We start from the raw sequence: 11705 nt of genomic DNA on the forward strand, positions 1-11705 counted from the left end.
GGGAAAGAGATTGTAAGACGCTCTGAGACTCCTTCGGGTAATGAAGGGCGGAGTATAAATCCAATCTCCTCCTCCTCCTCTTCTCCTCCTCCTCCTTCTTCTCTGTTGAGAAATGATGAAGCCTTTCCCAGTGACAACAAGAGGGAAAACTCCGCCTACTTCCCATCATCCTGTTTTTTTACCAAATAAGTACAGGAATTTGAATCCCTATCCCAAATAGAAAAAGGGGACTTTGGGGGGCACATGAAAGACTAACTGATATATTGGTAGATTCAAGTGGGTTGGTATATTGGTCTGAAGCCACAGAGGAAAGGTTGTGCCCAGTGGCACCTTTAAGACCCACAACATTTAATTTTGGGTATAAGCTTCCGGGTGCGTGCACACCCAGGCTTAAACTTTGTGGGTCTTAAAGGTGCCATTGGACTCAGACTTTGTTCTGACACATTGGTGTTCTGTGTCGCACTTGAGCAGATGCATGAAGTGTGTCTCCTGTGGGCACAAAGGAATTAACGGTAAACGGCGGGGCTAGAAGTTAAAGGGCTGCGTGGAGGACTCCAGTGACCTGTTACGAGACCCTGTGATATTTTCAGTGACCCCTTTCCTTTCATAAATTCGGTTGCCAGGGTTGCATGGCTAAGGCGTGTGGGGAGTGAGTGTGTTCCGGATGTCAGTGATCCGGGTCCGATCATGTTGCTGCTTAGACGTGTTGTCCAGTTAGTGTTACCTCTAAGCTGAGTTGGTGTGAGCTAGCTCACAGTTTTCTAGCCTCCGGCTCACACATTTTTGTCTTAGCTCAGGAAGAACAGCCCCAGAGCAAACTAATTTATATGGTTGCCAAATCGCTCGCTCACAGTTTTGATGCCAGCAGCTCACAAAGTAGAATATTTGCTCACAAGACCCCACAGCTTAGAGGGAACATTGGCTTGTCATGCCAGTGGCATTATCCTGTGCTGTGTGATCCGCCCTGAGTTTCCGTGAGAAAGGCGGACCGCAAACCGCATTAATAAGCAAACCCTTTACTTCCCCACTGTGTCCTTACTGGAGAAAGCTACACCCCCCACTCTTCTTTACCTCCCCGCTGAGGAAAACTTGTAAACCCCCCCCCCTTATTAAAAAGCTATTCTTGTTGTGTTTGTGGGCTAATGCCCTGGCCTTCTACTGGATCGGACCATCAGGGTCCACCTGGGGAAATGTGTACTCACACTGGCATCCCCTCTTCCGGGTCTCGGGCTGACGCCTTTCCTGTGAACGATTCCCAGCCTTTTTTGATTGGGTGGTTCGAAAGACCAAATTCATTTGGCATGGTGACTGAAAATAGATCCTGCACAAATCAGTAAAACTGCTAAAACCTGGGACCCACTTTCAGGTCAGGCCAGGCCCTTTGTTGTTGTTGTTGTTCAGTCGCACAGTCGAGTCCAACTCTCCGCGACCCCATGGACCAGCTCCCGCCAGGCCCTCCTGTCTTCCGCCGTCCTCTGAAGTTGGCTCAATTTCATGTTCGTTGCATCGATGACACTGTCTAACCATCTCATCCTTTGCCGTCCCCGTCTTCTTTGACCTTCAGTCTTTCCCAGCATCAGGGTCTTCTCCTCCAGTGAGTGCTCCCTTCTCATTGGGTGGCCAAAGTATTTGAGCTTCAGTTTCATTATCTGGCCTTCCAGGGAACAGTCAGGGTGGATTTATTTTAGGATGGACTGATTTGATCTCCTTGCAGTCCAAGGGACTCTCAAGAGTCTTCTCCAGCACCATAGTTCAAAAGAATCTATTCTTCGGCGCTCGGCCTTCCTTATAGTCCAACTCTCGCAGCCATACATGACGACTGGGAATACCATTGCTTTGACCATGCGGACTTTTGTTGGCAGGGTGATGTCTCTACTTTTTATCATGCTGTTTAGGTTCACCATCGCTTTCCTCCCAAGGAGCAGGCGTCTTTTAATTTCATGGCCGCTGTCACAGTCTGCGGTGATCTGGGATCCCAGGAACATGAAGTCTGTCACTACTTCGACGACTTCCCCTTCTATTTGCCAAGGAGTGATGGGGCCGGATGCCATGATCTTAGTTTTTTTGATGTTGAGCTTCAAGCCCACTTTTGCGCTCTCCTCTTTTAACCTGAGCAAGAGGCTCTTTAGGTCCTCTTCACTTTCTGCCATTAGAGTGGTATCGTCTGCATATCTGAGGTTATTGATCTTTTCCCCAGCAATCTTAATTCCCACTTGTGATTCATCCAGGCCAGCATTTCGCATGATGTACTCTGCATAATGTACCCTACGTAGGCCAGGCCCTACGGATCAGGAAACGCTATTTCATGTCGCCTCCCGCTTGGTCCTTCTAACTGAAGATGCTGCCGGGGATTGCAGCGGGGACCTTCTGCACGGCAAGCAGAGTCTCTCCCACTGAGCCACGGCCCCTCCCCTTATTCTGAGAGGCTACCCACAGGGGGCAGGGGTCTTCAGAACGTCCCCTCCCGGTGGCCAATGGGTGGTGCTTGCAGGGTCTCAGCCACAGTCCGGCGGTGATACCTTCAACTTCTCTCGCGCAGGTCGGAACCGAACTGATCCGAGGGGTCTCCGGCGGAGAGCGGAAGAGGACCAACATTGGGATGGAACTGATCACAGAGCCCCCAGTCCTGTTCCTGGACGAGCCCACCACCGGCCTGGACGCCAGCACAGCCAACGCGGTGCTCCGCCTGCTGAAGAGGTAAGAACTGCCCCTCCTGGAAACAGCCACCAGGCACTTCTGAGATCATCCTCCTTAGGGGGGAAACCAAACCACTTACAGCTGCCAAGGTCCAGAAGTGAGTTCTGCACCCCACAGCTTTGTCCCTTTTTTCAGAGATGGTGCTAGTGGAGTGGGGCAGGGGACATTCTTAGGACAAGAGTGGGACACCTGTCCAGCCTAACCAACCTCACAGGGTTGTTGTGCAGTTGAAAAGGAGGAGGGAATAATGAAAGCTGCCTTTGTCCCCACTGTGGAGAAAGACTGCAATTTTCCTAGGTAGAGGCTGGGGGGTGGAGATGGAAAGCAGAAGACGGAGAGGCAGATAAAGGTAGGTCGGCTGTTGGGTGGGAAGGAAATAGGGTTGCCAACTACAAGTTGGGAAATTCCTGGACATTTGAGCGGTGGAGCCTGGAGAGGGTGGGATTTGAGGAGGGGAGGGACTTTGGACTGGTGTAATGTCATAGACTCCACCCTCCGGCCATTTCCTCCATGAGAACCACCATTGCCAGCCTCCAGGTGAGGACTGGAGATCACCCAGAATTACAACTGTTGTCCAGGCGACAGAGATCAGTCCCCCTGGATAAAATGGCTGTTTTGGAGGGTTGAGTCTATGGCATCATACCCTGCTGAGGCTGCTTGCCACCCCAAGCCTCACTGTCCCAACGCTGCGGAGAGGGGGAGGAAGCAGAAGGAGGCTGGGAGAGTGATGGGGGCAGAAAGAAAGAATGATGGGGTGGGGGGCAGAAAGAGAAAGAAAGAGTGATGAAGGGGGGAGGCAGAAAAACAAAGAGAAAGATGACAGGTCAGAAAGAGAGGAAGTCACATGCGTGGAGGAGAAATAGAGAGTAAGAAAAGGGGGGCAGAGGGGAGAAATAGTACGAGAGCGGTAGGGTACGAGGAGAGGAAGCAAAGGTGTGATGAATGAGATAACCATCCCGCAAGTTTCTTGCGGGTCTCCACTTGTATCCTCTAATCTGCATTTTACACACACTGGGGGAATTTATGGTAACCCTGAGAGGGTTCTTTAAAAGCTATTATAGATTAGTGCTTGTTAATCTGGGTTTGTCCAGATACCCGCAGTGTGCACTTAAATGTTGTAGTCAAACAACTTCAAAGCTTTAATAATATTGATTGGAATACTTTTAAATGTATTTTGGCATGGGAACTAAGTAGCATACGCTCCCCTTAATGTTATTTAAACATTTAAGAAAACTGTAATACTGAAAACAATAAACACATTCAGTTTAGCACTCTGAAAAACTGTGCGTATATACAACTGTTGTCACGCGTAACTTTAATTTTGGTTTGCCACTTCTTGTTTACACATCAATAGACCCTGTTTATGTGTGCACGAGAAATACTTCTTTCCTTGAGATAGTCACCTGCAAAAATGAACAGGAAGACCTGTTTGGTTTAGGAGCCCAGACTCTAATCTCAGAGAACAGAGTTTGAATCCCCACTCCTCCACATGCAGCTGCTGGTGTGACCTTGGGTCAGTTATAAGTTCTCTCAGAGCTGTTCTCTCAAGAGTAGTCCTCGAAAGAGCTCTCTCAGCCCCACCTACCTCACAGAGTGTCTGTTGTAGGGAAGGGAAGGGAAAGGAAATTGTAAGCCACTCTGAGACTCCTTTGGGTAGTGAAGGGCGGGGTATAAATCCAGTCTCTTCTTCTTCTAACTGAAACAGCCCAATTTGACTGGTGTTGTAATAATTCAGTATGTATCTGATTTAATAAAACACTGCATTTTTAGAAATGGAAAATGGAGAAGATTCACTGCAATTAATGTGTGTGCGTATTGTTCCAAATTCAGATCTCTGACAGTCAGGAATGGTCAGAAGCAGTGCTCCCTCTAAGCTGTGGAGTCCTGTGAGCAAAAATTCAACTTTGTGAGCTACTGGCATTAAAGCTGTGAGCGAGCGATTTGGCTACTGCATAAATCGGCTTGCTTTGGAGCCATCCTTCCTGAGCTATGACAAAAAAGTGCGAGCCAAAAGCTAAGAAACTGTGAGCTAACTCACACTAACTTAGCTTAGAGGGAACACTGGTCAGACGCTTTTCTATCTGACTGCTACGTCTAGGCTCTCTATCAGTTTTGTTTTCCCAGGAGGCAGGAGGGTCAGCAAGGGAAGAGTGATTTCGGTAGATATGTAGCTGACAGAGGCATCAGCCAACCAGAACAATCCGTTGATCTTCCCACCAGACAAGATCACTGTGCTTGGCGTTTCTATGCACAGTATTTCCACTTTTCACCAATTATTGCACCACTGGGAGGGTTTTCCGTATACGACCGTGACTTTTGTTAACATAAACTATTTCATTCTCTGGGGCTGCACCTACCAGCTGGGGGAGAGCTTTTGCTTTTTATTTGCAGGGCATACGTGGACTGAGAGAGGTTCCCCCTGCTCCTCTAGTAGGCAGCCAGCCTGCCTGTCCTTCAGGAGACAAAATCAAAGGCTTTTGCTCGCACACGTTGGTAGGCAGGGAGTGCTGCAGAGAGAGAAAGAGGGAAAGGTCCCCCCAAGCAGGGCCGGCTCACTCACTAGGTGAACTAGGCGATCGGCTAGAGCGGGACGGCCCTTAGGGGCACCAAACTGCACCCGGCCCCGTACTCTGGGAGTTTCTTGATTATTTGTGTTTTTCATTCTTCCTAAAATGCATTTATTTTGTAAAATTGGTGGGCGCATGGGGGGGGGGGCGAAGGGATCCTCGCCTAGGGTGCAAAATAAGCTGGAGCCGGCCCTGCCCCCAAGAGACAGGCAGTTTATCTGCCCTGCAAATTAGAGGGGTGCTGTCTCCACTATGATAGCAAACATGCACACGCTTGGGAGACATGAAACATCAGTTGCTATTGAAGAGTCAGGCTGTCTCCGCATGAAACAGCACCCCCTGCTCCAGGGTCCAAGATCTCTCAGGAGCCTCTTTTGCACTGAAAAGCGGTGGGGGGAAGGAGGCCTGACCTGGATCTCGTCCGATCTTGGAAGCTAAGCAGGGAGGCGGGGGCAGGCTTGATTCAGCCGCCTCTCTGAATATCCTCCAGGCCCCCAGGAGGGGTCAGGCACCAGAGGTCACCGTGACTTCCAGGTACACGCACACGCACACATATTACAAAATACAAAAATAAAAATCAGGGGAAGGAGTGCAGCAGCCAAGAAAACCCCCACATTGCATCCCCTTCCCACATGCATTCCCACAAGTCATGGCCGTATACAGAATATACACCCAACCCAGTGGTGCAATAATGGATGGAAAGGTGGAAATGCATTGCATAACAATGCCAAGCACAGTGATCTCGTCTGGTGGGGAAATCAGCTAATTGTTCTGGTTGGATGATGCCTCTGGCAGCTACCTATCTACTGATGCACGTGGCTACTGATATCCACGTACAGCGTTTGCCACTCCAAGAGGGTTCTTACGGCTTGCCTCTTTTTGCTCATGGCGTTCTGAACCGCTGGCCTCGCCCATCCCTCGCAGGCTCTCCCGAAGAGGCAGAACGATCATCTTCTCCATCCACCAGCCTCGGTATTCCATCTTCAAGCTTTTCGACAGCCTGACTTTGCTGGCTCTGGGGAAGGTTCTCTACCACGGCCCTGCCAAACACGCCCTGGAGTACTTCCGTTCTGTGGGTGAGTTTGCTCGGTTCTCACATGAGGTGGAACTGGGATGAGCCACTTGCGTATTAGGTCTGCCTGTGACCGGCAGAGACACCAGATTGCCTTGAAATGAATGGCTGCCAGAGCTTTGTGCCAGACTTGGTATCAGGCCCGTAGCTATGGTGGGGCTTTTGAGGGTCTGCCCCCTTTCTTAAAGGCACAGCCCCACAGAATTTCTCCTGTAAATGCTCTTTTCAATTATTTTAAAACATTTTTAAAGGCATGTGCTCCTTTAGGCAAAGTGGGGAGCTGTAGTTGACTAATTCCCGCACTGAGTAAGGGGGTTGGAGTAGGTGACCTCTAGGATACCTTCTAACTCTGTATCAAGAAACTGGTCTCCTTTAAGAGTGTTAGCTTTCTTGACTATAGAAGTCCTCGCCCCCACCTGCCGAATTGTTATCAGAACTGTTGCTTAGGCTGGCAGAAGTGATTAACTTGCAGCAGCTGAGAACTGTAGAGTCATTGACAACTTGCAGTTTTGAGATCAGCTTCCTGTTGGCTAAATGGCTTTTCTTTCTGCACTGAGAACTTCAGCCCCACCAGGAAAAAATGTCCCCCCACAAGCCACAAAACCTTGCCTATGGGCCTGCTTGGTATTCATCTTTATGGGGGTTTATTTCTCTTTTTTGTCTTGGTGGATATCTGCTTTCCATGGTGTTCAGCTTTGGCACTGACATTTAAATACTGGTCTACAGACCATCTATGTAGCTTTAATAGCCCAGGCTGGCCTGATCTTGCCAGACCTCGGAAGCTAAGCAGGGTCGGCCCTGGTGAGTACTTGGAGGGGAGACCACCATAGAAGGGGGTTGCTACGCAGAGCCAGGCAATGGCAAACGACCTCTGTTTGCCCCTTGCCTTGAAACCCCCAGGATGGTCACTGTGAGCACACTTCCCCGGAACTGGATAGCCCAGACTAGCCAAATCTCATAAAATCTCAGAAGCTAAGCAGGGTCAGTACCTGGACGCGAGACCACCAAGGAAGTCCAGGGTTGCTACGCAGAGGCAGGCAAGGGCAAACCACCTCTGCTCACCTCTTGCCTTGAAACCCCCCCCTGCGGTCACCCTGAGTTGATAGGAACTTGAAGGCCATGATATGATTTTGATACTATCTCATTGGAACCAAACTAGCAGTTCGAAAGCAAGAAATTGCAAGTAGATGAATAGGTACCGCTTCGGTGGGAAGGGAACAGCGTTCCGTGCGCCTTGGCGTCTAGTCATGCCGGCCACATGACCACGGAAACGTCTTCAGACAGCGCTGGCTCTTCGGCTTGGAAACGGAGATGAGCACCGCATCCCTAGAGTCGGACTCGACTGGCTTTCGAGCGAGGGAAACCTTTACCTTTACCTTAATCGGAAACCAGAATTTACTCATTTTGTTGTCTTCGTGTTTCTTTAAAAAGGCCTCCTATTTAACATTTAATTTTAGCTCTAAAGATATTAAATATGTTCCAAGAGAGCTGAAGCTCAAATACTTTGGCCACCCAATGAGAAGGGAGCACTCACTGGAGAAGAAGACCCTGATGCTGGGAAAGATCGAAGGTCAAAGAAGACGGGGACGGGAAAGGATGAGATGGTTGGACAGTGTCATAGATGCAACGAACATGAAACTGAGCCAACTTCAGAGGACGGCGGAAGACCGGAGGGCCTGGCGGGATCTGGTCCATGGGGTCGCGGAGAGTCGGACTCGACTGTGCGACTGAACAACAACAAGAGAGGCTGTGGAGGAGGAGAAGCGAAGAGTTTGAGGCGATCTTGAACTCTTGGAGTTTGCTTTGGAGTGAGTAACTGTATTCTCTTCTCTCTTCCCCCCCCCCAAGGGTATGAGTGTGAACCATTCAACAACCCAGCTGACTTTTTTCTTGACGTGATCAATGGTGACTCTACAGCTGTGGCTGCAGGGAAAGGTGTTCAGAAGTCCAAGGGAACAGATGTGAAAATCCACACTGGTAAGAACACGGGTTAGAGTGACGGAGGGATCCTACCTTCCCTGAGGTTCAAAGATGTGCTCCTGTCAGCCTCCCCCTCCCAACTTCTAGGGCAGGCGAGCAATAAAACGTAAAGCGAGTTTGACAGCTCCCAACCTTTAATAAAACTACAGAATGAAAAACAGCGTTGTGAGGAGAAGAACTATGACAAATTGGGGATGTTATTTTGAGTCATATGACGTGGAGGCATCGTTGGGTGCTAATGTGACTGGATTTTTCCCCTCATCTGCCAATGATATTTCTGTGCAAGAGCCAGTTTGGTGTCGTGGTTAGGAGCGCGGACTCTAATCTGGGAGAACCGGGTTTGATTCCCCACGCCTCCATATGCAACTGCTGGTGTGACCTTGGGTCAGTCACAAGTCCTCTCAGAGCTGTTCTCTCAAGGGCAGTTCTCGAAGGAGCTCTCTCAGCCCCACCTACCTCACAGGGTGTCTGTTTTGGGGAAGGGAAGGGAAAGGAGATTGTGAGCCGCTCTGAGACTCATTCGATAGTGACGGGGGGGGGATAAACCCAATCTCCTCCTCGCTAGTCTGGTGTCGTGGTTAAGTGCGCGAACTCTAAGCTGGGAGAACCGGGTTGGATTCCCCACTCCTCCACTTGCAGCTGCTGGATGACCTTGGGCAAGCCATGGTTCTGTCAGAGCTGTCCTTGAAAGAGCAGTCCTTGAAAGAGCTCTCTCAGCCGCACCTACCTCACAGGGTGTCTGTTGTAGGGAGGGAAAAGGAGAGGAGTTTGTAAGCCACTCTGAGACTCCTTCAGGTAGTGAAGGGTGGGGTATAAATCCAATCTCTTCCTCTTCCTCCTCCTCCTCCTCCTCTTCCTCCTCCTCCTCCTCCTTCTTCTTCGTGTCTTCTTTTTAAAAAAGTTTTAAAAGGTGTGCTCCTGTCCCCGAGAAACTGACATGGATGTCAACACATCAGTTGTGCCAATTGAGTGCTTTCATTTCAGAGACCAATGACGAGAATGCTGTGGAGGAGGAAGAGGAGGGGGAGGAGGAGAAGGGCGTGGTGAAAACTGTGGTGGACTCTCTGCATGAGAAATACATAGCCTCCAGCCAATACCAGGACCTGATGAAAGAGCTACTGATCTGGGAAAACGCCCAGGGCGTCACTAGGAAGAAGCCAAGGCTGCGGACTCAAGTGACGTATGCGAACAGTTTCTTCACCCAGCTCTACTGGGTATCGCAGCGCTCCCTCAAAAACCTCGTTCGAAATCCTCAGGCTTCTGTGGCACAAGTAAGGAGAAAGATTCTGGGATGGGAGTGTAAGACCAACAACATTTAATTCTGGGCGTAAGGTTTCATGTGCACGCACACTGTATCTGATGAAGTGCACACAAAAGCTTATCCCAGAATTAAACTGTCATTGGTCTTAAAGGTGCCGCTGGACCCGCTTCAGACCAACACAGCCACCCACATGGATTTCAATGAAATAGTGTGCATGCACATGAAAGCTTGTACCCAGAATGAAACTCCGTTGGTCTCAAACGTGCCACTGGACTCAATGAGGAATTTCAGACAGACGATATATTCCGGAAGAGGAACGGTTCCCAAACGGTTTCTGGTCTGTCATTTCAGACAGAACCGTTTTAGAACCAGTTCCCTACCGGAATATATTTGTAATTTCAGACACAAACGCTTCTGTCCCGTTTAGGAAACGGGGCTGAAGCGTTTTACCTGTCAACCGCTTCCAAGTAGTCTCTAGTTTTCTCTCCTGGTTCCGATGCGCTTTTTCCCGCCGTTTTTCGCCTGCACGGGCAATCTCCGGCTTTTTTTTTTTTGAACTTTTGCTTTATAGCGCTATAGTGCTAAAACGATATAATGGAACAGCATTATATCAACCCCATTGGAATGCCTGGAGTGTTTTGTTATAGCGCTATAGCGCTATAAAGCGAACGTTTTTTTAAAAAAGCCGGAGATCGCCTGCACAGGCGAAAAACGGCGGGGGGAAAGCGGGAAAAAGCGGCGCAGTCTGAAATGGCTGAAATAGCATTTCTCTCTTAACATTGCAACCCAAAAGACCGCTTGCCTTTTGCTAACGAGATTGATCTGGGGCGAATGAGAAACATTCTCACTTGTGTTGAATTTTTCAGAAACGGGCAGGCGTCTTTCGGATTCTGAAGTCACTGTGTGGATGAGTTCTTTGAGGAGTTCTTCCCCCTTCTTGTTCTCTTCCAGGTTCTGGTGACCGTCATCCTGGCGCTTATTGTGGGCGCCATTTTCTTCGGCGTGAAGCTCGACAGCAGTGGCATTCAGAATCGGTAACCACTCAACCCTGCGTTGAAACGACTCTCACCTCTGAGAAACACCAACTAGGCAGTACCAATAAATCAATTGATTGGGAGAGGGGGGGAGGCATAGAATCAACAGACACGTTCAAAGATTAACGGGGCCATCAGAAACAAGGTTAGCCCCTTGCAAGCCCATCAGTTTCAATGGAATAAAAGGGTGTAACTCAGTTTAGGATGGAGCTGCGGTGGCTCAAGTGGTTAAGACGCTGAACTGCAGGCTGTGGAAGGTCAGTAGTTCAGCAGTTCGAGACCCGGGCAAGTGTGCTGCATGGCGGAGTGAGCTCCCGTCTCTAGTTCCAGCTCCTGCCAACCTGGCAGTTCGAAAGCAAGAAATTGCAAGTAGATAAATAGGTACCACTTCGGTGGGAAGTTAACAGCGTTCCGTGCGCCTTGGTGTTTAGTCATGCCGGCCACATGACCACGGAAACGTCTTCGAACAGCACTGGCTCTTCGGCTTGGAAACAGATGAGCACCGCAACCCTAGAGTCAGACTCGACTGGCTTTTGAGCAAGGGAAACCTTGACATTTACCTTTTACAGCTTAGGATGTGCTAAGGTAGCCAGGTCTGAGCTGGGGAATTCCTGAAGATTTGTGGGTGGGAGGGCGAGGCCTCAGTGGGGTACAGTGTCCTAGAGTCCATCCTCCAAAGCAGCCATTTTCTCCAGGGTGACTGAGCTCTGTAGTCTGGAGCTCCACTGTAATTCCAGGAGATCGCCAGGCCCCACCTGGAGAATGGCAACACTGAGGAGGGCACTGTATAGTGCCTCAACGGTGTTCATGAGGAATCCTATATATGTATTGGCCATTTCCAGCTCTCCCATTGGCTGTGCTGTGCACTCCATCAGCTATTGGCCCATCAACCACCACTCGAGAGTACTTGCGGGCCATTGGCTGGGTGCTGGGTCTGTTCCTCTCCCCTGCCCACTGCCAGCCTGGACAGTCTTCCTTGACACAATTAACTGCCAAAATGGCTGCCTCCTGATGAAGACACTTTTCCTGCTTGGCTCCTGTGGGACTAGCTTTTCCCTCAGTGGCTGTTGCTAGGCAACCAAGCTTGGTTCTGT

General features: G+C 49.7%; 1 protein-coding gene across 1 annotated transcript in view; it reads left to right on the forward strand.

Moving 5' to 3' along the window:
* Positions 1-11705, forward strand: part of LOC107114890 (ATP-binding cassette sub-family G member 2-like) — a 34240-nt gene that overhangs the window by 9782 nt on the left and 12753 nt on the right. The window contains exons 4-8 of the mRNA XM_015416496.1: positions 2540-2697; positions 6189-6340; positions 8185-8313; positions 9301-9587; positions 10529-10611. Coding sequence (XP_015271982.1) covers positions 2540-2697; positions 6189-6340; positions 8185-8313; positions 9301-9587; positions 10529-10611 — 809 coding nt within the window. The remainder of the gene's footprint in view (positions 1-2539; positions 2698-6188; positions 6341-8184; positions 8314-9300; positions 9588-10528; positions 10612-11705) is intronic.

This window comes from Gekko japonicus, unplaced genomic scaffold (assembly GCF_001447785.1).
Source record: "Gekko japonicus isolate JY-2015 unplaced genomic scaffold, Gekko_japonicus_V1.1 scaffold2471, whole genome shotgun sequence".
In the NCBI taxonomy this organism is placed as follows: Eukaryota; Metazoa; Chordata; class Lepidosauria; order Squamata; family Gekkonidae; genus Gekko; species Gekko japonicus.